This window comes from Myxocyprinus asiaticus, chromosome 39, assembly GCF_019703515.2.
Source record: "Myxocyprinus asiaticus isolate MX2 ecotype Aquarium Trade chromosome 39, UBuf_Myxa_2, whole genome shotgun sequence".
In the NCBI taxonomy this organism is placed as follows: domain Eukaryota; kingdom Metazoa; phylum Chordata; class Actinopteri; order Cypriniformes; family Catostomidae; genus Myxocyprinus; species Myxocyprinus asiaticus.
The window spans coordinates 26,193,508-26,217,263 of NC_059382.1; the positions used below are offsets into that span (position 1 = coordinate 26,193,508).

The window sequence follows — 23,756 nt, forward strand, 5'->3', positions numbered from 1 at the left end:
TAAAAAAGTAAGTAACCTGGATGCCTTAAAATGTTGAGTTCATTTAAAATAAAATTTGATAATAAAATAAATAATAATTTGAATAAATATGTCTAGTTAACTAGAAATTAGTGGAATTAACTATTTTTTTATTTAGTTTTTACATTATATCAGTGCATTGACATTGTGCCATTAGTTTACTCAATAAAAACAGATTCTTATGTTATTATGTACATTTCTTTGCAGATATTTTGTTTTATACATTTTTATTTATTTTTTCATGTTATTAATGTCATATCCTTATTTGAAATTTATTTCGGACCTGTATGTGAGAAGGTGCTTCCTTTAGTCAGTGTATGAATATTACTTGTGAAGGAGGGAGGGAGAGGGGATGGTGGACCAATAGTGCTGATATACACAGTACATACTGATTAAAGATAAAATTATTGATTTTATTTGTCCATCTGCGGGGATTAATTTGACTACTTTTCACCAGCATGTTATAGTTTGTATGGGAATTCCTGCATTATTAAGGCCAAACTTTCAGGAACATTTTACACGATGCAATACAATCCCGCGGCAAATTCAGAACCTGTTTAAAATACATAACAGTATAACTTTACAACCTAAATAGCTAGTATGTGCCCTACCTTGCAGCTTATAACAATAATGATAATTCTCTTCAATTGCCTGTTCCAGTTCTTTATGGCAAAACTGGCCCGACCAAGTAATCAGTAAAGGAGGATGAATGAACTGAAGCTGCTATAGCGAGTAGCCCTTCTATTGGTCAAAATAAACAGCACACGGTGGGCTTTGCTGCTCTGGCTTTCTTGCAATGTCATATTTCACTATGAACGCTGTCTTGAATACTCTGGAAAAATGGGGACATTTCCGGGGACAGCTCTGGTCACGGACAGGCCACCAGGAAAACGGAGTTGTCTGGTCACCCTACTTTACTCTTAATGTTACATGGCAGATCCAAACAGACACACTACTAGACACTACAAAATATCAGTAGTACAGATAGTGTCTTTATAAAACATGAATCATATTAGATGCTCTTAGGAGCACAAACCATAAATTAATACCCTATATTACACAGTGTACAAGATCTGCTATGCCAATAATTTGGTTTTAAATTATGTTAATATATTTAAAAAATCATTGAAGTAATATTTCAAAGGATTTATATTTTTAGCACTTAGTGTTATGGCAGACCATTCCAATCTTACTCACAAGAAATAATTATGTTAACCCTGTAAAACAATGCGTGCTTCACTTATATACTCAGGAAGTATATGGGCTGTGAGATACAACAACAATAATAATAATATTTGCCAGTTGACATTAGACCAGATTTTCCATATGGCAAAGCAGCAAGTCTATGTGTTTGCTAAGTAGTGCCTCTGACTGGCTAGTAATAACCAATCGCTGATGTAATTCAAAACACACACACCATTCATTTTAAATGGGGCGAGTGCCGCATCTATAAATTTCGTGATTGTATGGAGGGCCAGAGACAGACTGAAATTAAGGACTTTAAATTGATATGCAGTTTTCTCAAACGCAAATATAAAAAGCCGCCTGTAACGCAGTGCAATTGTTACATGCAGTACGCATCCTTCAGATCTATTGACGAAAATCAGTCCTGAGGACGGATGTGCGATAAGATCTGTTTCTGAGTTTACATTTTGAATGGGCTTGTCACGAGCACAATTCAAATGTCTTAGACCTAGAATGGGCCGAAGCCCGCTGTCCTTCTCCAGAATGAGGAATTAACGGCTGTAAATCCCACTGTCTGTGCACGCAACACCAGCATATCGTGTGGTCAGACCACAGATTGTGCTCGATCGTTGTAAACACCACCTCTGACATGCCCGTGAGGACTTGCCATGAATTCGTGTAGTGGGACAGCAGGCTTATTAATTAATATGAAACAACCTGTATCGCATTCTTTGCGAGAAGATTGTGTATTTCATCTCTTAACACTGGTGCGTCTTTGGACGGAACCATGGAAGACAGAACACCGTTGAAACGGGACGGCCGATGTGCAAATTGGATCGTATGACCATGTTCGATCGTTTTTTAGCACCCAGTCGGAATGCCAGTAAGAGCTCTCCACGCGTCCAATTTGGTATGCACATGACATGATATAATGCGCCACTTACCACTGGGAAGCGGTTGCGTATAATGTGAGGCTTAGAAGTGGGAAAGCCCTTTAATGAAAAAGTGTGAGTGTCTGGTGCATGTGCAACAAGCGCTGTAATATTTTTTCAATCTTTGTAATTCATTACAAGATATAATGCACTGCTCACCAGCGGAAGCGGTTGTGCATAATGTGCAAACTTTATTGCATGTGATTAATGTGAGGTACAGAAAACAACATTTTGAACAACAATATTCCTTTCCTGACAAATGGCAGTGGGGAAGACGGGAACAGAATTGTGTGTCAGGAGCGCTTTGCTGTGCACTGGGGGGGTTTACTGTTGGCTCAGGGTTTGCGCCGAGGCGGCTGCCTCCTTTTGGGCCACGGCTTGCGTGGCTTTACCAGCGGCTCGGCGGCGACATTTGGTGGCGCTGAGGCAGCTGGTGTGGGGTTTTTAGCCGGGTGCTGGAACCTAGACAGAGTGGGAGTGTGACGGCTGTGAAGTACTGCTCCATTTTGGCATAAAATGTCTCATAGCCTGTGACTGAGTCGTGACGTAGCGCTCAGCAGTTCTATTGACAGAACCTCCCAAAAGGCCAGCTGCAGACACCAGAACATCAAATAGAGAGGCTTTTCCCACATCACACATTTCCGTGAGGGTCAGCCAGATGTGATGATCCAAAAACACCAGGTTGCTCATTGACTTGCCAATGGCCTGTGCAGTGACTTCCGTAGCGGTGCGAAGCTCTTTGAATGTCTCTGGATCGTAACCTTGCTCATCCATTTGTTTGAGGAGCTTAGCTTGGAAAACTTGGAGCACCGTCATCGCATGGAGTGCTGAACCAGTTTGGCCCGCCGCTGAGTATGCTCTTCCAGCCAGTGAGGACGTTAGTCGACACAGCTTAGAAAGATGAATGGGGTGTGAGTTCCACGCCCTGCTATTCGCTGGGCAGAGATGTGCCTCTACCGCCTCTTTCAGGGGGTGGTAGTTGGGCATAGCCGTTTTCTTCTCCATGATCCACATTGGAGAGGATGTAATCGCTGCACGGGCGAGCTGAATATGGCGCGTGCCCGGATTTTGACAGTTAGTTATGAACTTCAGGGAAGGAAGGGGCAGATCTATGAGATGCGGTCGCTGGACGGCGTCCGGACTTCAGGAACTATTCATCAAAGTGAGACTGTGTAGGTTCCTCCTGGATATCGAGCTCTTCGACCGCCCTTGAAAGGATGCAAAGCATCTCCTTGTTAGTGGCGCGTACATGCTTCTCGCCCTCGCTGGGGGGAGGGGCGGTAGTATCATCCACTGACCACTCGCATGATGCAGCGAGAGACATGACATCTTCATCATCCCCAACGTCAGAACCACCGAACGAGACGAGGCCGTGCATCATGCACATAATGTATCAGCATAGACACATTGCATGGAGATTAAGGGGCTCGTGGGGCGTGTGCCAGCACGAGGTCCTCCTCAAATTCATCCTGCTCAACATCGCTGCCCTGCCGTGCCTCCTTGTGTGATCCCTCGGGTATCACAGAAAAGGCAGGTGGGAGGGTGCAGGAGGCTGAATCGTCCCTCAGAATGAGGGCAAATCGCGAGCGCAGCGTCTTGGGACTTATGCCCTCGCAGTGAGGGCAGTCTGTCTCCATGAGAGCTGACTCTGCGTGGGCATGGCCCAGACAGAGAATGCAACTCTCATTCTGATCTGATGGCGGGATGTGCTTCTTGCACAAGGAACACTTACAGAATGACATCTTTATAAAGACGCAAACAAGTAAGCGACTCTTTTAGATTATATATATACACACACACACACACACACACACACACAATATACAGTTGCTTTATAAGGATACACAACTCCTGCCGAAGCGCTGCGGGGAATCAGGATGCTGAAGTGGCCTGTTCACCAGCGAAGCGTCAAGAGGCGAGGCGGTGTGATGTTCGCCGGAACACTGCAGGTGAGAGGAGAGTCTTCTCGTTGCCGTGAAGATTCCGCCCACTGACTCATGTAGTCGACGGCAAAGCAGTAGAGGGCTTCTAGACGAGAGATGAATTGCTGTCTCAAAGGAAGAAAATTCTGAGGAATGGTGTTTGCACACCTGCTTTTATAGCGGACAGCTTCGCGCTTAAAAAGGTGGGGCTCAGACACCATAGCCAATATAAGAATATTTGGTTATTGTAGGGTGACCATATTCTGGTTTTCCAAAAAGAGGACACCTTTTTTTCCCCGCCGAGGTGGGGGGTGGGGGGATTGGGGGTGGAATAATAGGGTTCAAAACAGTGTAACTATGAACGCAAACTTTAATACAGTGAAAAAGACACTCTATTAGCATAAATATATATAAATAAATAAAAATTTCCAACATTCTTTTGAATGTCCATGTACTAAAATATTCGATGCCATGAGTGTACCTTCATTTACTATTACAATTATTTTGAATGGCCATGGAAAATGAAGCAATGTGATAACAATTTTACCTGGTCGCAAAAAGTAGTCAGTTAATTTACCTGATGAACTTTCACCTTTTGCTGACCCTTTATGCTTCGCAGAGCTAATGTGTGCTTCTAAATCACTTGCACCTTTATTAGCAACTGACACATAAGTGCCAGCTTTACATGTCATTCATTCTGCTTCCCACGGATCTCGACCTAGACAGAAGCATGGGAATTTTTTGTGCAAACCTTCTGTACATTTGCACTTTCATTTGGGCATTGTTTCCACTCAGCTGTCATTTGCTGCTACTGTCAAGCAAATGTTTGATGCAGAACACAACAGCGCTTCCCACTTCGCGGAGAGATTGACAGGCAGGGATTTGGCCAATAGTTGCTGCAAGAGTCTTATAATCAATCAATTGGTGTGCGAGAAGGTGGGACTTAAGAGGGTTTAAAGCAATGCAAATATGCATGCACACACTAGGAAGCATTAGACCAGATGTACATCATAATGCAACTAAAGGCGAATCCCAGACATTTTCGCAAATTTAGAAATCCCGGACGCTTTTTTAATGTCCGAAAAAGAGGACATGTCCGGGAAAAAGAGGACATATGTTCACCCTAGTTATTGTAGAGAGGTTTCAACTAGGTCGTGTGGAAGAACACTCCCCATATGCGTTAGTACAATGTCAAGTGTACTGAGTCGTAAGGGAACGTGTTTTTCTCTTAAGAGGCTGCATGGAGGCTCAGAAAACCGAATCTTCCATTTGAGCCTTTTTCAAATCTCAGGAGGGTTCTGTCATAGTCTCTATGTTCTATAGTTCTGTTCTAATGCTGACATTTAGTACACTACAATGTATCATCATTAAGTTACATTTATTTCACGAATTCTTACCTGAAATAAAAAAAGCAAAAATCCGCCTTAGTAATCTGTATATAAAAAAAAATCCGTATCAAGTACCACAAACAGCTGTAATTGGTTCATCCTCATCAGCGCTGAGAAAAGTACCACAAGTCACGTGAGACCGCCGTCCATGTCCTGCTTAAGAAATGGTCTGGACAATATTTGACACTTAAATAACGACACAGAGAAACGTTAATAGTCATAGAATTGAAAATACACGGTGAAGAGTTGAAATATAAAAATCATTATTTGGACTCCTCGTACCTGACCAATTAGAAACAATCCTGGGGCCACGCCCATTTTAACTTCTCGTTTCAGGTGCATTGCCTTTCTTTCCGCTATTTCTATTTCTATGAGGACTTCAGAGAGAAAAAAAAGCACACTTTGAAGTAAACGGATATTCTCCGCTTGTCGATAAGATTCAACTTCTTTCACATTCAATAGCCATCTATATTTTAAGAGCGGCCATAAGCTGAGAAACACTTGGCAAGAGCAAACTGGTAAATGTATTGACAACGCTGACATGCTTGCTCTGTTAACGGCAAAGCGCAGATAGTGCACTCACTAAATTGTGCGCCCAGAAGCACATTCTAGTGCACATCTGGGCGTGTATACGATATTTTGCACGAAATTGTTCGCGTTCTGTTATTTAGCGAATTTATTGCAGTTCTGCCGATGTAGAGGCTAACAGTATGTAAAGGAGGCCTAAACCGAACAACTCTTGTGTCGATAAATGAAGGTACTGTCATAATTTTGATGAATGCACAGGTTTATACTGAATATCAATTAACTAGAAAGTAATAATGAAATACAAAGGGGTCCAAATATGTAAGACTGAGACCGGTAGTGAAAATGCTTCTATTTTCTATTCTATTCTAATGTAATATATATACAGGTGCATCTCAATAAATTAGAATGTCGTGGAAAAGTTCATTTATTTTAGTAATTCAACTCAAATTGTGAAACTCGTGTATTAAATAAATTCAATGCACACAGACTGAAGTAGTTTAAGTCTTTGGTTCTTTTAATTGTGATGATTTTGGCTCACATTTAACAAAAACCCACCAATTCACTATCTCAAAAAATTCGAATACATCATAAGACCAATAAAAAAAACATTTTTTGTGAATTGTTGGCCTTCTGGAAAGTATGTTCATTTACTGTATATGTACTCAATACTTGGTAGGGGCTCCTTTTGCTTTAATTACTGCCTCAATTCGGCGTGGCATGGAGGTGATCAGTTTGTGGCACTGCTGAGGTGGTATGGAAGCCCAGGTTTCTTTGACAGTGGCCTTCAGCTCATCTGCATTTTTTGGTCTCTTGTTTCTCATTTTCCTCTTGACAATACCCCATAGATTCTCTATGGGGTTCAGGTCTGGTGAGTTTGCTGGCCAGTCATGCACACCAACACCATGGTTATTTAACCAACTTTTGGTGCTTTTGGCAGTGTGGGCAGGTGCCAAATCCTGCTGGAAAATGAAATCAGCATCTTTAAAAAGCTGGTCAGCAGAAGGAAGCCTGAAGTGCTCCAAAATTTCTTGGTAAACGGGTGCAGTGACTTTGGTTTTCAAAAAACACAATGGACCAACACCAGCAGATGACATTGCACCCCAAATCATCACAGACTGTGGAAACTTAACACTGGACTTCAAGCAACTTGGGCTATGAGCTTCTCCACCCTTCCTCCAGACTCTAGGACCTTGGTTTCCAAATGAAATACAAAACTTGCTCTCATCTGAAAAGAGGACTTTGGAACACTGGGCAACAGTCCAGTTCTTCTTCTCCTTAGCCCAGGTAAGACGCCTCTGACGTTGTCTGTGGTTCAGGAGTGGCTTAACAAGAGGAATACGACAACTGTAGCCAAATTCCTTGACATGTTTGTGTGTGGTGGCTCTTGATGCCTTGACCCCAGCCTCAGTCCATTCCTTGTGAAGTTCACCCAAATTCTTGAATCGATTTTGCTTGACAATCATAAGGCTGCGGTTCTCTCGGTTGGTTGTGCATCTTTTTCTTCCACACTTTTTCCTTCCACTCAACTTTCTGTTAACATGCTTGGATACAGCACTCTGTGAACAGCCAGCTTCTTTGGCAATGAATGTTTGTGGCTTACTCTCCTTGTGAAGGGTGTCAATGATTGTCTTCTGGACAACTGTCAGATCAGCAGTCTTCCCCATGATTGTGTAGCCTAGTGAACCAAACTGAGAGACCATTTTGAAGGCTCAGGAAACCTTTGCAGGTGTTTTGAGTTGATTAGCTGACTGGCATGTCACCATATTCTAATTTTTTGAGATAGTGAATTGGTGGGTTTTTGTTAAATGTGCGCCAAAATCATCACAATTAAAAGAACCAAAGACTTAAACTACTTCAGTCTGTGTGCATTGAATTTATTTAATATACGAGTTTCACAATTTGAGTTGAATTACTGAAATAAATGAACTTTTCCACGACATTCTAATTTATTGAGATGCACCTGTATATATATATGTGTGTGTGTGTGTGTGTGTGTGTGTATCTATCTATCTATCTATCTATCTATCTATCTATCTATATATATATATATATATATATATATCTTGAATGCATTGAAAGCAAGGAATTCTGTAATAATGTTTCATTGTTTTTCTTGGTTTAATTTTTTTAAGGTTTAAATACAGTTTTGATTTCTAGATTTTTAATGTGTGTCAAACTTTTGGACCCAACTGTATGCAATTTTTTTTTATAATTTTTTTTACATTAGGCTACTCTTAATTATTTTAACCCAGGTTCATCACTCAATGCAGTTTACTAATGCACATTATATGCATTTATGTAATAAAAAGAGTTTGATCCTTTGAGCTAGTTCTCTGAACCAACAATTTCATCTACTCTCTTTCCAAAGTCTTGCAGCCAACGGGCTGCTTGCTTAGGGTGCTCAAACAGGGAGGATATCATGGACCCGAACGAGAAGAGGCCCAACAAGTGGTGGACTGAACCTGACACGTTTGCCATGTTGGCACTCATAGAGCAGATGGGTTTAGTCCATGAGCTAGACAAGAAGCGCCAGCGCAACGAATCCCTCTTCCGTCATCTCCGGCTCAGTCTGGCCAAGCGGGGCATCCACTTTACCGTTACCCAAATCCGAAACCGCTGGAAAAGCCTCAAACACAAGTACCGCAAGATCAAACTGGCCAGCTACCGAAGTCCAGCTGCACGCCTATCTGCTGTAGAGTCATTCCGTTATTTCCATATGCTGGATAACATGTTGGTGCGCAAACCGAAGGTAGGAAACAAGGAGGAGGACCTCACTGATGGTCACAGCCCAGTTGGACGGACACTCGTGGACCTGGATGACCACACAGACAGTACTGCTGCCAGCTTTTGTATTTGATTTGTCTGTGTGCACTTATTTACTCACCCTCATGCTGTTTAAAACCTGTATTAATTTCTTTCTTCCAAGGAACACAATATAAGATGTTATGCAGAATGTTCACACTGCTCTTTACCATATAATAGAAGTGAATGGTGACGGATGCTGCTGAATGCCAAACGTGACTTAAAGCAGCATAAAAATACCATAGAAGTAGTCCATATGATGCATGGTCTATGTTTTATATTTTCTGAAACCAAACGATAGCTTTGTGGGAAAATCAGATCTAAATGCAAGTTATTATTGCCTGAAAATCTTCCCCTCCACTGAGATACAGAGAGGAACATTTTTAGCAAATAATTTTTTTGTAGACTACTTCAAATAACATCTGTTCCTTACACAAAACTAATGTATGGCTCAGAAGACTTGGAGTACAGTGCCCATGTCACTTTATGATGCTTTTTGTCATTTTTGTCATCTTCATTCACTTTAATTGAATGGAAAATAGCAGCATGAATATTATTATTATCTCCTACTGTATTCCACTAAAGAAAGTTATATGGGTTTGTAACGACAGAATTGTCTTATAATTTTTGAGTAAACTAGCTTTTTTTGGCATGCCTTTTACAATGCATCAATGTTATCATCTTTGTTTTAGTAGCTTGTTTTCACTGCATTGGCTAGACATTAGGATCAGAAATTGGGGGCAAAAATGGCACCAACAATGACAAAAATGCAATTCAAAATGTGGGGGCAAAAATGCCCCCGTAATAAATTCTTCTGTTTTTTTTTTTTTTGTTTTTTGTTTTTTTTTTACATCTGAATCTTAAAGAAATAGTTCACCCAAAAATGAAAATTCTCTCATCATTTACTCACCCTCATGCCATATCAGACTTTCTTTCTTCTGCAGAACACAATCAAAGATTTTTTGAAGAATTTCTCAGCTCTTTAGGTCCATAAGTGAATGGGTGCCAACATTTGTAAGCTCCAAAATCCACAATAAAAGTACTCTAGACAACTCTGGTGGTTAAATCTGATAGGTGTGGGTGAGAAACAGCAATATTTAAGTCTTTTTTACTATAAATTCTCCCTGCTCAGTCAATTTCCAATTTTCTTTCACTTTCTCATTCTACTTATGTTTTTGGTGATTCACATCCTTCTTGCATTTCTCCCACTAATGGGCAGGGAGGAGAATTTATGACCAAAAATTACTTAAATATTGATCTGTTTCTCACCCACACCTATCATATCGTGTCTGAACATATGGATTTAACCACTAGAGTCATATAGATTACTTTTATTCTCACTTTATGGATTTTGTAGTTTCAAAATCTTGGCACCCATTCACTTGCATTGAGGACCCACGGAGCTGTGATATTCTTCTTAAAATCTTAATTTGTGTTCTGCAGAACAAAACGTCATGGCATGGTGGCATGGCATGTGGTAGTGGATGGCATGAGGGTGAGTAAATCTTGAGAGAATTTTAATTTTTGGGTGAACTATCCCTTTAATATTCTATTATGATCCTTGGTATACATATTATGGCATAAGTATGAGTTAATGTTGATTTTATTCTTAGGGTAAGAGACGGAGTTAATAAATTCAGAAATCTTCATGGTTAATTAAATTAATTTATTTTAAGTAAACAGATGAGACATGGTTAGTTTTAAATGGTTCGGGGGGAAAAAGCCCTCATAAAGGTACAAAATGCCTGTGAAAATCAAATCCAAGAGGCAAAAATAGCACCTTAAAGGGGTCATGCCGCTTTTTATTATTTTAATATAAGTAAGGTTCACTTGTAATATTAGTAAAAAAAAAAAAAAAAAAGATGAGCACAAACTACTGTCATATATTTGTAAAACATGATAATTTTTCACCCTTATTCTGACCCTCTGTCAGAAATGCTCAGTTTTGGTGCTGCTTCTCCTTTAAGACTTGCCTGTAAATGCCCACTGTTATGATTGGCTCTCTGCTCTTGACTGTCCTGCTGTCTCCTTGCCATCTCACTGCTCACAGCTACTGGACGGGATACGAAAGTGATAAAGAAAATTAGACGTTGATGTGATGTTGTGGAGGTGGTCAGATGCAAATGTCTACCACAGTGAGACATCACAATGTGAAGGAAGTAGACAATGAGTCCTTCTGACAGCTTGATTTCAACAAATGCTCATTTTGCAGTGAGAATGAAGTTTTGAGTTTTGAAATTTAAATTATGTTTTTATAGTACAATGACCTCTTATATGTCAGAAGATCAAGGTAAATGTAATTCCTCAAATCATGACCCTTTTAATGTAAAACTTAATTTCTGACACTGCTAAACAGCCATTTTGCACACTGACTTTTGCAAAAATATTATCAATATCATCACAATAAACCCTTATAATTGGCCTTTTACAAGTCTAAAACTATTTTAGCCTGAGATACAGTGTTGGGTGTAATGCATTACTAAGTAATTAATTACTGTAATTAAATTACTTTTTCTTTGAAAAAAGTAAAGTGATTTCTCTTAATTTTTCATCAATTTAAAGTTACTTCTGATGTAATTGCGTTAATACTGTATAGACTATAGAACAATTCTATATAAAACAATCATGAATTTAAAATCAAAATTTAACATCTAATGTTAAAATATATGTTTTCTAATTTAACGCTGCCCCCTTCAATTCTTTGGCAAGTTCATGAATAATTTATTTGATTTTATATGATTTATTTGAAAGAATTAAAAGAACAGTTTCATGTCTGTCCTTGTATTTTTCATCTGATTGAGGTTGATAAGGGTTTTAGAAAGTAATTAGTAATAAGTAATGCAATTACTTTTCATACAGAGTAATTAGTACAGTGATCTAATTACACTGTAGAAGATGTAATTAGTAGTTAGTAATTAATTTTTTAAAGTAACTTTCTCAACACTTGAAATACAAAAAGCTCAGTTGAAACGGTGTTCATTGTACACAATTATAGAGGTGGACCGAAATATTGTTTTTACAGATTAATCTGTACCAATAGTAGCTTTTTAGAACTGTCAGTTATCAGCAAAAATCTATGCCGATAGTTTTTATTCCTCTGTGTTCCTCTTTGGCCAGCGCTGGAGGATTCTACAGTTAAAACGCTTCATTCTACATTATAACAGCGGCTTCTAGAGGTGAAATAAAACAATTACTGATACCTTGTGGGGATTTGCTGTATCTAAATCTTTTATAATTGACAATATTCATCCATATTTTCATCCTCACTTTATTTTGATTAGATTTCAAGTGTTTTAAATTTAAGCAAGAGGGTGCAAAGAAAATGAACTATATGGAAACATGCCCTGTCAGCACATACACTGTCTCCAACTTCATATTTTGCACAAAAAAAAAAAAAAACTTCTGGTGAAATATATATGCACAAAATCCTTAATCTGGTGAATATAGGTTATAAAAAGCTTAATTTGGTAAATACTTAAATATAGAGCATTGTAACAGTGCCAAGTTTCTATCATTTCAAAATAAGAGTCCTGAAATAAGTTAGTTTATGCCGGGCTTGTTTATAGTCAAAAGTCTCGCATTATGCACCAAATCTTAATTTTTCTGCTTATTATTGGGATGTTGGTAGCACGATAAACTGCAACTGGGATTTTGTTAATGTTGGACTCTTGTAGCTTCTATATCTGTGCCTGTCATAGTAAAGAAAGTCTAAGATTTGTTTTTTAACATTGTATAAATCAAGTTTAAAAACTATCGGCCGATTAATCGGTTATTGGCCTTTTCTCCCCACTTAGCTATCTGTATCGGAAAAATCCCCTATCGGTTGACCTGTACAAGATTTGTATTCACGTTGCCCTTTTTTCTGCTCTTCCAGGTCCTTGGCCTGAAGGCCTAGTCCCTAAATCTGAGCCTGAGAACTTTACTGCTAAACTGGAACTTGATGTTGATGAGAGTATTGATCCAGAAGACATGGCTAGCTCTGAGCCTCAGAGTTGGGACGTAGGACCAGATGAGGTCATGACTCTGGGTTTGTCGGGAGAATATCTCTATGCAGTGAAGACTGAACAGACATCCCTATGCAATCCCAAAAGCACTAAAAGTACAAAAGAGACTGCTGACTGCAGTCAAGATAATTTTCCAGGTGACATACTGGTTAAGTTCAGTCTGGTTAGACAAACAGTGGGCCGTAAACCTCATGTAATTATGTAATTTATCAGAACTTTGAGAAATCATAACTTTTTTTTTTTTTAATTGAAGTAAATCTTTCTCTACAATACAATACAAAGTGTAGTTAAAAGGTTAGTTCACGCAAAAATGATGATTTTGCCATTTACTCACCCTCATGTTGTTTGAAATCTGTATGACTTACTTTATTTTGTGGAACACAAAATACAATGTAAAGCAGAATGTCCATGCTGCTCCATTCCATTCAGTTAAAGTGATTGTGTCAAGATGCTGTCATTAAAAAAAAAAAAAAAAAAAATCACTATTACAATACCATAAAAGTAGTCCATATGTCTTGTACGCTATATTCCAATTCATTTGAAGCAGTACAACAGGTATGTGTAAGGAACAAACTGAAATTTAAGTCTGTATTCATTGAAAATCTTCCCATCTGCCGTAGCTTTCAAATCTCTTTCACTCTTTTGTATAATTAAGTTTGGCATGTCAAGTTTGGTTGCAAGACACGCAAGAACCAATGCTGTTTAGCTTCATTGACCTCAAACTGGAACAAAGAATGTCAAACAGGTTTGGAACAACAATAGGGTGAGTACATGAAGACAGATTTTACATTTTTAGTTGAAGTAATGCTCTCTGAGTCACAGTATTTCTACATTTCCTCAAAGGAACGTCTGAGGAGACCAGCAGCCTCATCCTCCAGCAGCTCACCATTCTGAACCACCGCCTTGGAGAACAGCTGGCCGAGCAGAAAGCCTTTCATTGCAGCATGCTGGGAATGATGGATCGCCAAATACAAGTCCTGGAACAACTCTCACATTTCACCAGGAACCACCAACCCAAGCCTGAATCCACAGAGATGGACTCCACCATTAGTCAGAAGGTCAACGAAGCCCTGCTGCGCATCCTGGAGGCTCAGACAAAGACAGTTCAGCCGTGCTCCCTGTTCCCCATGCCAAAGACAGAACTTACTCCCCCTTGGAAGGTCTCTCTCTTGGAAGTCCAAAAGAGTTCACTACCCATTGAGGGAGAGTCAGGCAGTGAGACTGAGACCTCTCAAACCATGGAGGGACACAAAGATAGCCCTTTTAGCCCACCTTCTTTAGAGCCTTCATCCTCAACCAAGACTGCTATTTTACAGAATGGATTATGTAATCACAACTGAATGCTTATTTGAACATAGTTACACTAGCCTTTTGTCCTTTAGACCCTGTTTACACCTGGTATTACTGTCCATCTCAGGTGATCTGATCACAAGTGGACAGCTCTAAACATTGGAATGGGAAACTGAAAAATCCAGTACATAAACATGCATAAGACATCAATATTCAGTATAAAAGCATCTGCTAAATGAAGACATGTAAATCAAATGACATAAATGGCAAAGTTCAATTAATACAGTTAAATATAGCCATTGTTGTAAGAATTCCACCCAAAAAATTACGGTGAGATTAATATTCAGAAGGCCTCCCCTCTACGCAATCCGTTCACTAGTAATCACAAGAGATGCATGTTACCAGGTGGAAACGATGTTTCAGGAGGTTGTTTGTCTAAAGATGCAATATCTGAAACACAACCAAATGCATTGTTGAGTTTGCCAGACTTTTGACATCTACCAGTAACACTTTTTGGTTTTCATAAGAAAGTATCTAGTTCTCTGATGTTTTAATCAGTGACACTTTTGAGAAACAGAATAACAGACTATAATATTATTTATTAACTTTTTGATTTCTTCGCTAACTAACAGTTGATGTGAATCTTAGATTACAAGTAACAGACTGATGTTAAGAAATTGCAGTATCTACAAAGTAATACATTTGTGTTCAATTTAGAAATTTCTTCTTATTAAGTTCAGGCTTAACTTTAAGGCTGATTTTAACAAAAGAGTGTATGTTCTCATGAATTTCATCATTTTAATCTCAACTCAAGTGTAGTCCAGTACAAACTGATAAGTCTGTACATTTTTAAGAATTGCTTGCCTCTTATTATAAAGTAATATTTCACTGACTTTTGGCATAATATTATTCATATTCTCTTCATCTTTAAAAGTTGGTTAGACCAGGAATGGTTAAAACACGGGGTTAGTTCCAGCAGCAAACACTACCTTCTCCTTTCAAGCTACATCCATCAAAACTTGGTAAACTTAAGACTTTTCCGGAATAGTGTGCTATTTCTAACTTATCAGACTTATGGTTTTCGCTTAACTGATGGTTTTGACGGAAAGTTCAAATGGGTCAGCAGAATGTTTGTTTATTTAAACTCCAACTATCAAAAAACCAAATGTGAACAAACCCACAAAAGGCCTTAAACCTACTTTACAATGCTCCCATCCATCCATCCATCCTCTGTCTTATCTGACTTTGTGGCAGTCTGACTAGCTAGCTGGCTGGCTGTTTGTCTTAATGTCTGTTTAACCAAACTTCACACTTTTAATACTAGTTTAATCTTTCAGACAAGACTTTGTCAAGCCAACATCAAACTTTACCTACCTAATTTAGCTTGCTATTACTCCAGAGTACAGCTACTTTCTCACTGCTTTTCAACCATATTCTTTTCCCCAGCACATCCTGTAATAAAACTGAAGTAGTGCAACAAGGGTGTGAGAGATTAGAATTTTTAAGAAAGAGGTTTCTTCCCCCAATGTTTCATTAGCATAACGGTGAGTACAACCCTTGAAGCATCCCTCACAGCCTCATTTTCATTCCCATGAAAAATTAAAAAGACGCTACTCAGAATAAGATATTATCAAACTGACAAAAGACATTCACACAAAACTGGATTACACCTCAAAATCATTTTTATTTCTGAGTCCACTGTGTGAAATACAGGTGCATCTCAATAAATTAGAATGTCGTGGAAAAGTTCATTTATTTCAGTAATTCAACTCAAATTGTGAAACTCGTGTATTAAATGAATTCAATGCACACAGACTGAAGTAGTTGAAGTCTTTGGTTCTTTTAATTGTGATGATTTTGGCTCACATTTAACAAAAACCCACCAATTCACTATCTCAAAAAATTAGAATACATCATAAGACCAATAAAAAAAAAATACATTTTTAGTGAATTGTTGGCCTTCTGGAAAGTATGTTCATTTACTGTATATGTACTCAATACTTGGTAGGGGCACCTTTTGCTTTAATTACTGCCTCAATTCGGCATGGCATGGAGGTGATCAGTTTGTGGCACTGCTGAGGTGGTATGGAAGCCCAGGTTTCTTTGACAGTGGCCTTCAGCTCATCTGCATTTTTTGGTCTCTTGTTTCTCATTTTCCTCTTGACAATACCCCATAGATTCTCTATGGGGTTCAGGTCTGGTGAGTTTGCTGGCCAGTCAAGCACACCAACACCATGGTCATTTAACCAACTTTTGGTGCTTTTGGCAGTGTGGGCAGGTGCCAAATCCTGCTGGAAAATGAAATCAGCATCTTTAAAAAGCTGGTCAGCAGAAGGAAGCCTGAAGTGCTCCAAAATTTCTTGGTAAACGGGTGCAGTGACTTTGGTTTTCAAAAAACACAATGGACCAACACCAGCAGATGACATTGCACCCCAAATCGTCACAGACTGTGGAAACTTAACACTGGACTTCAAGCAACTTGGGCTATGAGCTTCTCCACCCTTCCTCCAGACTCTAGGACCTTGGTTTCCAAATGAAATACAAAACTTGCTCTCATCTGAAAAGAGGACTTTGGACCACTGGGCAACAGTCCAGTTCTTCTTCTCCTTAGTCCAGGTAAGACGCCTCTGACGTTGTCTGTGGTTCAGGAGTGGCTTAACAAGAGGAATACGACAGCTGTAGCCAAATTCCTTGACACGTCTGTGTGTGGTGGCTCTTGATGCCTTGACCCCAGCCTCAGTCCATTCCTTGTGAAGTTCACCCAAATTCTTGAATCAATTTTGCTTGACAATCCTCATTAGGCTGCGGTTCTCTCGGTTGGTTGTGCATCTTTTTCTTCCACATTTTTTCCTTCCACTCAACTTTCTGTTAACATGCTTGGATACAGCACTCTGTGAACAGCCAGCTTCTTTGGCAATGAATGTTTGTGGCTTACCCTCCTTGTGAAGGGTGTCAGTGATTGTCTTCTAGACAACTGTCAGATCAGCAGTCTTCCCCATGATTGTGTAGCCTAGTGAACCAAACTGAGAGACCATTTTGAAGGCTCAGGAAACCTTTGCAGGTGTTTTGAGTTGATTAGCTGATTGGCATGTCACCATATTCTAATTTTTTGAGATAGTGAATTGGTGGGTTTTTGTTAAATGTGAGCCAAAATCATCACAATTAAAAGAACCAAAGACTTAAACTACTTCAGTCTGTGTGCACTGAATTTATTTAATACATGAGTTTCACAATTTGAGTTGAATTACTGAAATAAATGAACTTTTCCACGACATTCTAATTTATTGAGATGCACCTGTATTTAGCACTGCATTAGCGCTAAACCTGTTAGCAGTTGTTACTCCACATCAGTAGGTGGCAGTATTGGTCATTTTCTATGAGTGCTACTGCACCGAAGACGGACTTTGTTTAGCAGGATAGTCATAAATGCATATTTATTTTATGAGTAAAGCTACGTGCAAGCAGTAAGTATTTTAAAATGTGTGTTTAAATTGATGCCGTGTCATGATTAGCGTCTACAGATTCAGCAAGTTCACATATCTGAAAGAGTAACGTTAACTTTGCCATCTGAGCATGTCTTCACTGAAATCATCAAGATGGTGTGCTTGTATACATGGCCACGTTTTTAATAATTTTTTTTTTTAATTATTATTATTAAATAAATTGTTTTTGGGGTTGTGTATCGAACAAGTATTTTAAATAATCTGCAGGGAGACTTTATACAACATGCAAACTAACTTCAGTTTTGACAGTACAGTCTGAACATTACAGAAGCATCATTAATTCACATATAAATGACATATATGATACAGGAGATCAAATATACAGGGTTTTTACAGCTGTAAAGTACAGTGTACAGGTGTATACAAAGTTAAAACTTTCTTCACTGGAGAAGATGAATTCAAAATAAACGTGAACCTGAGTTTGTATGATGAGCTTGGATGCTCACAGTAAAGCTCAGTTTCTGATGTTTTACTATGTAATTTAAATATTACATATGGACATTTTCTATGGACACATTATACAGGAATATCCTTTTACAGATGTGTTTTATTGGGAGCATTTCCACATGTCTGAAGATCTTCTCCATGTTCTCTTTCAGCAATGGCAGATGACGTTCTGTTTGAATTCCTCCACATGGAGATTGTGGCTCACATTTACAAGGAGCAGGCGACCCGAGAGGATATTGATAAGGTAACAAGTGTGCAGCACACAAAAAGAGTTTTTTTTTTAACAGACAAAAGCAGCTTGGATTGGATTGGTATGTTGCCATTTTTATATTAGAGCTACAACTAGTATTGTATCAGTGTCTCAATGTATTAATCAGCAATTTAGATAATTGATAAGGCCCATTCATTCTTAATAGATGGCTCTGAAAACCATTCCAGATGTTTTTGTCGAATTTCATTATGTATGAATGTGAATAGTTTTGTTTACTTTTATGCCTGAATCATGCTCTGATTTCCTTTCTTAAGGAAAGAGTGACATGTGTATCTACTCTAGAGGCAATGGGCTTCAGAGTTGGACAAGGACTGATTGAAAGGTAATTTCTACTGTTGCCTCCATAACATAGATGATGTTCAAAATGATTTGTTGTTATTGTTTATGTTCACTGCTTGAATTAGTGTATAAAACTCAGAGGGGGGAATTCACTAAGAATGAACTGTACAAAGTGAAAGTGGCGGTTATTTGCACTCTCTGGTTTAGCGCCCATTTCACTAAAGGAATTATGCAGATCAGGTAACAGCACCAACGTGCCACAAAATATATGCTGAGCGATATTTGCACGCACAATTACGATCTTGCGGCACGATTCTGAGGGCTATATAGTGGAGAATGCAGCAGACCATCGTGATCTGCCACACTTTGGCGGGACTGAACAGCATCACTCACTTCTGTGATTCGGACACCTGAATAGTCTCTTTAACTTTTGCTGAAAGTGCGCTTGACTAAACTGCACGTCTGGATTTATAACAGGTTATAACGCTCTTCTCCATCATTTGATCATTATTTGATGAATCACGGCTGATGTAATCAATAGAAAATGTACACAAACATCTCTTTTGAATCCAGTTCAGTTTGCTTAATCGGCGTTAATAGCACGATGTAAATTGCGTCTGGCAAGCTTTGTTAATGAAGCATAATCCATAATAAGCGTAATTTACATAAAAGGAGGCGTGTTTGCGTGGAAAGGAATGACAAAGACTCCAGATGCAGTGCATTTTTAGATTGCATGTGGGTAAGGTGAATGAGACGCAGGTTTGAAAGTGGTGCAGCTGTTTAGTGAATTCGGCCCAGCGTATTTTCCTTAACCCAGTGATTCTAAACATACTCATGACATGTCGGTTGCCTGTTTTTGAGAAGGTTTACAAAAGACTGCCCTAGTTTCAAAGATGACTTGGACATCATGAAGTTCGTCTGCAAAGACTTCTGGAGCACTATCTTCAAAAAACAAATTGACAACTTGAGGACGAATCATCAGGTCTGACATTTCAACCAATAAGGTATTTGTTAAGTGGCAAAGCACATGGAGTATTTAGTATAAACATCAATTGTTTTACTCAATTTGTTCTAGGGCACTTACGTCCTACAGGATAATAAATTTCCACTACTGACTCAGTTTTCCACTGGAAAGCAATATCTTGAGGAGGCCCCTAAAGTAAGAATCTGTCACATACATATTTTGACATTTATATTGTTTTATCTATATTTTGTTACATATTATACCATAAACAATGGGATGATAATCGATCTCCATGTTTTTTTTCTCTCTCTGTAGTACTTAGCCTTTTCTTGTGGGATGATTCGGGGAGCTCTATCCAACCTGGGCTTGGAGAGTGTCGTGACTGCAGAGGTGTCTTTAATGCCATCATGTAAGTCTTTGCTAACCTAGTATTTCTCTCTCTTTTAAAGGTGCACTAAGTAAGATTTTAGCTGGCTCTTACTCGTCCCATCGGTCGCTGTAGTACTTGTGGTTTTGGACCCTGTACTGACATCTGTCATCCTGGATACTGGAAGTTTGTTTAGTAAGTGCTGCCGCTTTATACCGAATATGTTTGTTTATCTTCTGTTTTGTTACTTTTAGTCTGTGTTTTTATCCATCTCAGTGGTGGCTCAGCGGTTAAGGCTCTGGGTTACTGATCAGAAGGTTGGGGGTTCAAGCCCCAGCACTGCCAAGATGCCACTGTTGGCCCCTTGAGTAAGGCCCTTGACCCTATCTGCTCCAGGGGTGCCGTATCATGGCTGACCCTGTACTCTGACTCCAGCTTAGCTGGGATATGTAAGAAAAAAGAATTTCACTGTATATGTGCAAATGTATAATGTGTGATAAAATTATAAAATTAATTAATTGTGCGCTTGTCTGTGACCGTGCAGCTTGCGAGTTCTCTCACTGGCCATTTGGTCTCGCACCGTTTATCAGTGATCTGTGCCGTGAGAGCTGCAGGTAGTTGCGGTTTGTTTCATGACTCCATCAGGGACCTCTTGTTTGGACAGTTTATCTTTCCTCTTGCACTCATTCTGTTCGGGCAATCTGGTGGATCACACTCCTGTTTATCAACCCCATACCATCACTCTGGACTATACTGTTGACTTGGGGTCTGTTGTTGTTTGTAGTAAGTATATTGTGTTTGTTGTTGTAATGTTTAGTTTGCTTGTTTTGTTTACATGGATTTTTATGGCTGAAATCGCTATATAAAGTAAACATGTTATTATTATTGTCATTATAAGTGGTAATAACTCGGTCAATTGCATGACTTAAGTTGTCAAGTGCTGTCAACATGGCAATGCCCATGAGGGGGCGACCTGCTCCATTTAAAATTAGACAGCTTTTATTGGGTTACTGATATGACTAAAGTCTTCATCTCATGTGAGTGTACATAATTTAACATATTTCTAAAAACTGCTATTCATGTCTATATGTGTAAAACTTTTTTAATAATCAAAAACTTAGTGCACCTTTAACCCTTAATTCTTTGGCTATATAACTGTATATTCAGAATATGTGAATGGGAGAGTTTATTTACTATTCAACCGTATGTGAATTAACAATGTTATTGGGACTATATCAGTCCTCACTGCCTTTGTAAAAAAAAATTTTTCCTTTTCTTTTAGGTAAATTCCAAGTTGTAGTTCAAAAAATCTTGGATTGACTAAATGAGCTGTGAACGGCAATGTTTCATCAAATAAAAACTTTATTAATGTGAATTACATGGACCTATATTCTAAATGTTTACACCAGAATGGCAGTTTACAACGTTATTTTGATAAAAAATGATGCTTTATTTCAATGAGACAGGTCTCATGCATTTCACATTTTTTATTTATACATCTACCCCTTATACATGACCATAAGACTGTTTTATAACATTTGAAAGGATCTTCCTTGACATGACTTATTACAAACAAAATTATTGTAATTGATAATGACAGGAGCATATTTAATTTTTGGTAAATGTTAATAACAAGTCACTAAAAACATATTTTGGAAGTTATTTTTTATACACATTTGGTCAAGATAAGACACTGAGAAAAATAGTAGATACATGTTTTTTCCTACTATTTAATTTATTTCTGTATGTTTGTGGCACTCAAACATTTAATTGTCTAAAACATAAAGGAAAATACTTTATTAATTTTTAAGGATAACCCTTTCTAAATGAAGTTTTGCTGAACATACACTTTACAAGCCATAATTTAGTAAGGATACACTTTGTGTTGAGAAATTAATTTATTTGTTTTTGTCAGGGTATTTTAGGTGAATTTGGACATGTCTTACTGGTAAAGTTTTTAGGGAATAAAACAGATTCTTTTTTTACACCAGAAGAGGGCAACCTTTGTTAGTCTAATTGTATGCCTCTGGAGTGAAAGACTTGTATATACTTGAACTGGTTGCAAACTTCTTGCACTTAAGTTAGTCTGCAAACTCTTTACTGCTGGTACCTCAGTTAATCAAAGCTGTATTTGTTGTTGGTACAATTTTGAAATGTAGATGGGTCGTCATTGGACTGTTTGTTTCCTGTACCAAGCTTGTTTATTGTTTGTCTGCACATTTCTTTATAAATTTATAAATATTCAAATAAATAAAAGATTTCAGATGAAAATGTTATGTTCGTCACGTGTGTGTGTGTGTATTATACATATACATACATACATACATATATATATATATAAATACACTACCGGTCAAAAGTTTTGAAACACTTACTCATTCTTTATTATATATATATTTTTTTCTTCACATTTTACAATAATAGTAAAGCCATCAAAACTATGGAATAACATAAATGGAACTTTGGGAATTATGTTGTGACTAAACAAAATCCAAAATAAATCAAAACTGTGTTATATTGTAGCATCTTCAAAGTAATCACCCTTTGCCTAGAATTTGCAGACATGTACTCTTGACATTTTCTCAACCAACTTCTTGATGTATCACGCTGGGATGCTTTTTAAACAGTATTGAAGGAGTTCCCATCTATGTTGGGTACTTATTGGCAGCTTTTCTTTATTATTTGGTCCAAGTCATCAATTTCTGATCTTTTTTTTTATTTTTTTATTCAATTTTAGTTTTATAATGAAATAAATTAATATGGTGGCACAGTTTTATTTTTGTCTACAAAAATAATTTAAAACATTTAAGCATACGCCTTCAGATCAAAAGATTTTTAAGATCATGAGAAACATTTCAGTCGTGTTTCAAAACTTTTGACCGGTAGTGTGTATATATATCAGAATTAGAATCAGAATGAGCTTTATTGCCAAGTATGCTTACACATACAAGGAATTTGTCTTGGTGACAGGAGCTTCCAGTGCACGAACAATACAAAAACAGCAAAAAGACTTTTAAAACATAATTAAAATTGAATAAAAAATAGATAAATATTGAAAAGATAAAAGTGTATATATAGAATACACAATAGACAATAAATATATATATATATATATATATATATATATATATATACACACACATGCATTCATATATATACACATACATACATATACACATATATATACATACATATACACACACATACTTACACACATGCACATACACATATATGAACATATATACATACATACACACATACGTAGTGCAAATCTAAATACAAATCGGTTATGTACAGTGCAAGGGAATGTAATGGCAGAAGAGGTAGGATGTGTTGGATAATATAAAAAGACTAAGCTGTGAATTGCACATTAATTATTGCTCAAAGGGGCAGTTTTAACTGTTCATGAGATGGATAGCCTGGGGGAAAAAACTGTTCCTGTGCCTGACGGTTCTTGTGCTCAGAGCTCTGAAGCGTCGGCCAGAAGGCAACAGTTTTTATTATATATATATATATATATATAAGTCAGAAGTTTACATACACCTTAACCAAATAAATTTAAACTCAGTTTTTCACAGTTCCTGACATTTAATCGTAGAAAACATTCCCTGTCTTAGGTCAGTTAGGATCACTACTTTATTTTAAGAATGTGAAATGTCAGAATAATAGTAGAGAGAATGATTTATTTCAGCTTTTATTTCTTTCATCACATTCCCAGTAGGTAAGTAGTTTACAAACACTTTGTTAGTATTTGGTAGCATTGCCTTTAAATTGATTAACTTGGGTCAGACGTTTTGGGTAGCCTTCCACAAGCTTCTCACAATAAGTTGCTGGAATTTTGGCCCATTCCTCCAGA

The 23,756-nt window shown here is 37.9% G+C and overlaps 2 protein-coding genes across 6 annotated transcripts; both read left to right on the top strand.

Moving 5' to 3' along the window:
• The first annotated feature begins 5,786 nt into the window (after positions 1-5,786).
• On the top strand, positions 5,787-14,962 carry LOC127429567 (uncharacterized). The gene is made up of 4 exons (XM_051678687.1): positions 5,787-6,202; positions 8,342-8,804; positions 12,650-12,916; positions 13,623-14,962. Exons 1-4 carry the CDS (start codon positions 6,197-6,199, stop codon positions 14,117-14,119), a joined length of 1,233 nt encoding a protein of 410 aa, XP_051534647.1. The 5' UTR covers positions 5,787-6,196; the 3' UTR covers positions 14,120-14,962.
• Positions 14,963-17,430: 2,468 nt separating this feature from the next.
• Positions 17,431-22,174, top strand: LOC127429589 (trafficking protein particle complex subunit 6b-like). Of its 5 annotated transcripts, none has more exons than XR_007895317.1 (8): positions 17,431-17,533; positions 18,172-18,263; positions 18,545-18,612; positions 19,434-19,551; positions 19,645-19,728; positions 19,849-20,349; positions 20,445-20,683; positions 21,183-22,174. XR_007895317.1 is itself a non-coding variant. In XM_051678712.1 (7 exons), exons 2-7 carry the CDS (start codon positions 18,174-18,176, stop codon positions 21,218-21,220), a joined length of 492 nt encoding a protein of 163 aa, XP_051534672.1. In that variant the 5' UTR covers positions 17,431-17,533; positions 18,172-18,173; the 3' UTR covers positions 21,221-22,174. The 5 variants fall into 5 exon arrangements, 1 of the variants encoding a protein (XP_051534672.1); XR_007895316.1 differs by having other exon boundaries at positions 19,849-20,095; positions 20,177-20,349; positions 20,445-22,174; XR_007895315.1 differs by having other exon boundaries at positions 20,445-22,174.
• The last annotated feature ends 1,582 nt before the right edge of the window (positions 22,175-23,756 follow it).